Source organism: Poecilia latipinna, unplaced genomic scaffold, assembly GCF_001443285.1.
Source record: "Poecilia latipinna isolate Pla-1442-1.1 unplaced genomic scaffold, P_latipinna-1.0 Scaffold1469, whole genome shotgun sequence".
Classification (NCBI taxonomy): domain Eukaryota; kingdom Metazoa; phylum Chordata; class Actinopteri; order Cyprinodontiformes; family Poeciliidae; genus Poecilia; species Poecilia latipinna.
The window spans coordinates 45,864-47,388 of NW_015114085.1; the positions used below are offsets into that span (position 1 = coordinate 45,864).

At 34.5% G+C, this 1,525-nt stretch overlaps 1 gene segment (V, D, J or C); it reads left to right on the forward strand.

Annotated features, from left to right (window-relative positions):
• Positions 1-1,169: 1,169 nt before the first annotated feature.
• The window catches only part of LOC106962871 (Ig heavy chain V region XIG14-like), a 4,545-nt gene continuing 4,189 nt past the window's right edge, over positions 1,170-1,525 (forward strand). Inside the window, 2 exon segments of the V gene segment in view lie at positions 1,170-1,243; positions 1,331-1,381. Coding sequence covers positions 1,201-1,243; positions 1,331-1,381 — 94 coding nt within the window.

Consider the following 1,525-nt stretch of genomic DNA (forward strand, 5'->3'; position numbering starts at 1 on the left):
TTTGTGATTTACTGTTTTTTAGCTCCGTCAACAGCTGGTCTAACAGAATGTTTTATTATAAACTTTAGTCGTAGATCAGATGTGTCATTGAAACACTTCATTTAATTTGAGGCTGAATTCATGATATACTTTTCTTTTTATATAGAAGAAGGTTTTTGTTAGATTTTGGTAAATTATATTTTGGCTTCAGGTGGGACAATAAATAGAGACAATCAACATTGGCTATTGTTGAATTAAACAGTTAATTCATATTAATTCAAACTAAATTCACACATAATTTGCACAACCATACTCTGTGAGATTTGACTTATTGTCAGGGAGATCAGTTTCTATTTTCTCATTAAAAAAATATTATAATTTCCGACTTGACGTGAAATGAGGTCGATACGGGAACATATCCAAACATTAAACTGATGATTAAACATTTATATGTTTTCCAAAGCATCGTCAGGATTATCAGTAAATGTAGAAAGAGTAACATCTTCTTCAGGACACTTTCTGGAATTTAAAACTCTTACTATATGTCTGGGGCTGCTTGTTGTCAAATGAAGCTAATGTATGTGTCCATTATACAGGACAGCATGATGGTGTTATTGCTGTTTCCTCACATGGTTATGGGTTTAAATCCCAACCAGTCTCAGACATCTAAAATCAATGAAAATGTCAATTAAGCTAGAAATGATCCTCAAGTTTTGTACATCAAGCTTTAATTTTTTTCTATCCAATATTGCCTCATATTTTTCCTTGTCTTATTCAATGTCAGTAACATAATTTTGATGCTTAGCATAAAAAAATTCAAAGCATTCTGCCATAGAAAATACATTTGATGAATATGTTAACATTTGTTTGTGAATATTTTTTTTTCTATAACAAGGAAAAACATGAATGATACATTAGTAATAAGAGGAAGAGGAGCAAGACAGGAATATTGTAAAATAAAAAGGAAAAAAGAATAAAACAACTCATGCATATAAATATAACAACCAAAACGGGCCACTTTTATACATCCATTCAGAAAAATGAACTAAGGGATATTCTGTTTGAAAAAACCTACTACTTTCCTACTGTGCTGTGAGCATATAATAGGCACTGATGATTGGCTGGTTGGTCATTAGGCAAATTAAATGACATCCTTTAAATGACATAATCTCATCCTGTCAGTCACAGAGAAGCTCTCATTGGATCACCTTCACCACCAACATGTTCTCTGTAGCTTTGCTGCTGCTGCTGGCTGCTGGATCCTGTGAGTCTCTCAGAAATACTCACATTATGCTGATGCTATGCTCTTACTGGTTTTACACTTTGATTAATTTAATGTTGTCATCTACAGATGTGAAGTGTGAACAGCTGACACAACCAGCCGCTTTGACTGTTCAGCCAGGTCAACCTCTGACCATCATCTGTCAGGTTTCTTATTCTTTGAGCACCAGGACACACTGGATCAGACAACCTGCAGGAAAAGGCCTGGAGTGGATTGGTTACATGTGCTCTGGATGCACAGGAGCTCGCAAAGATTCTTTAAAGA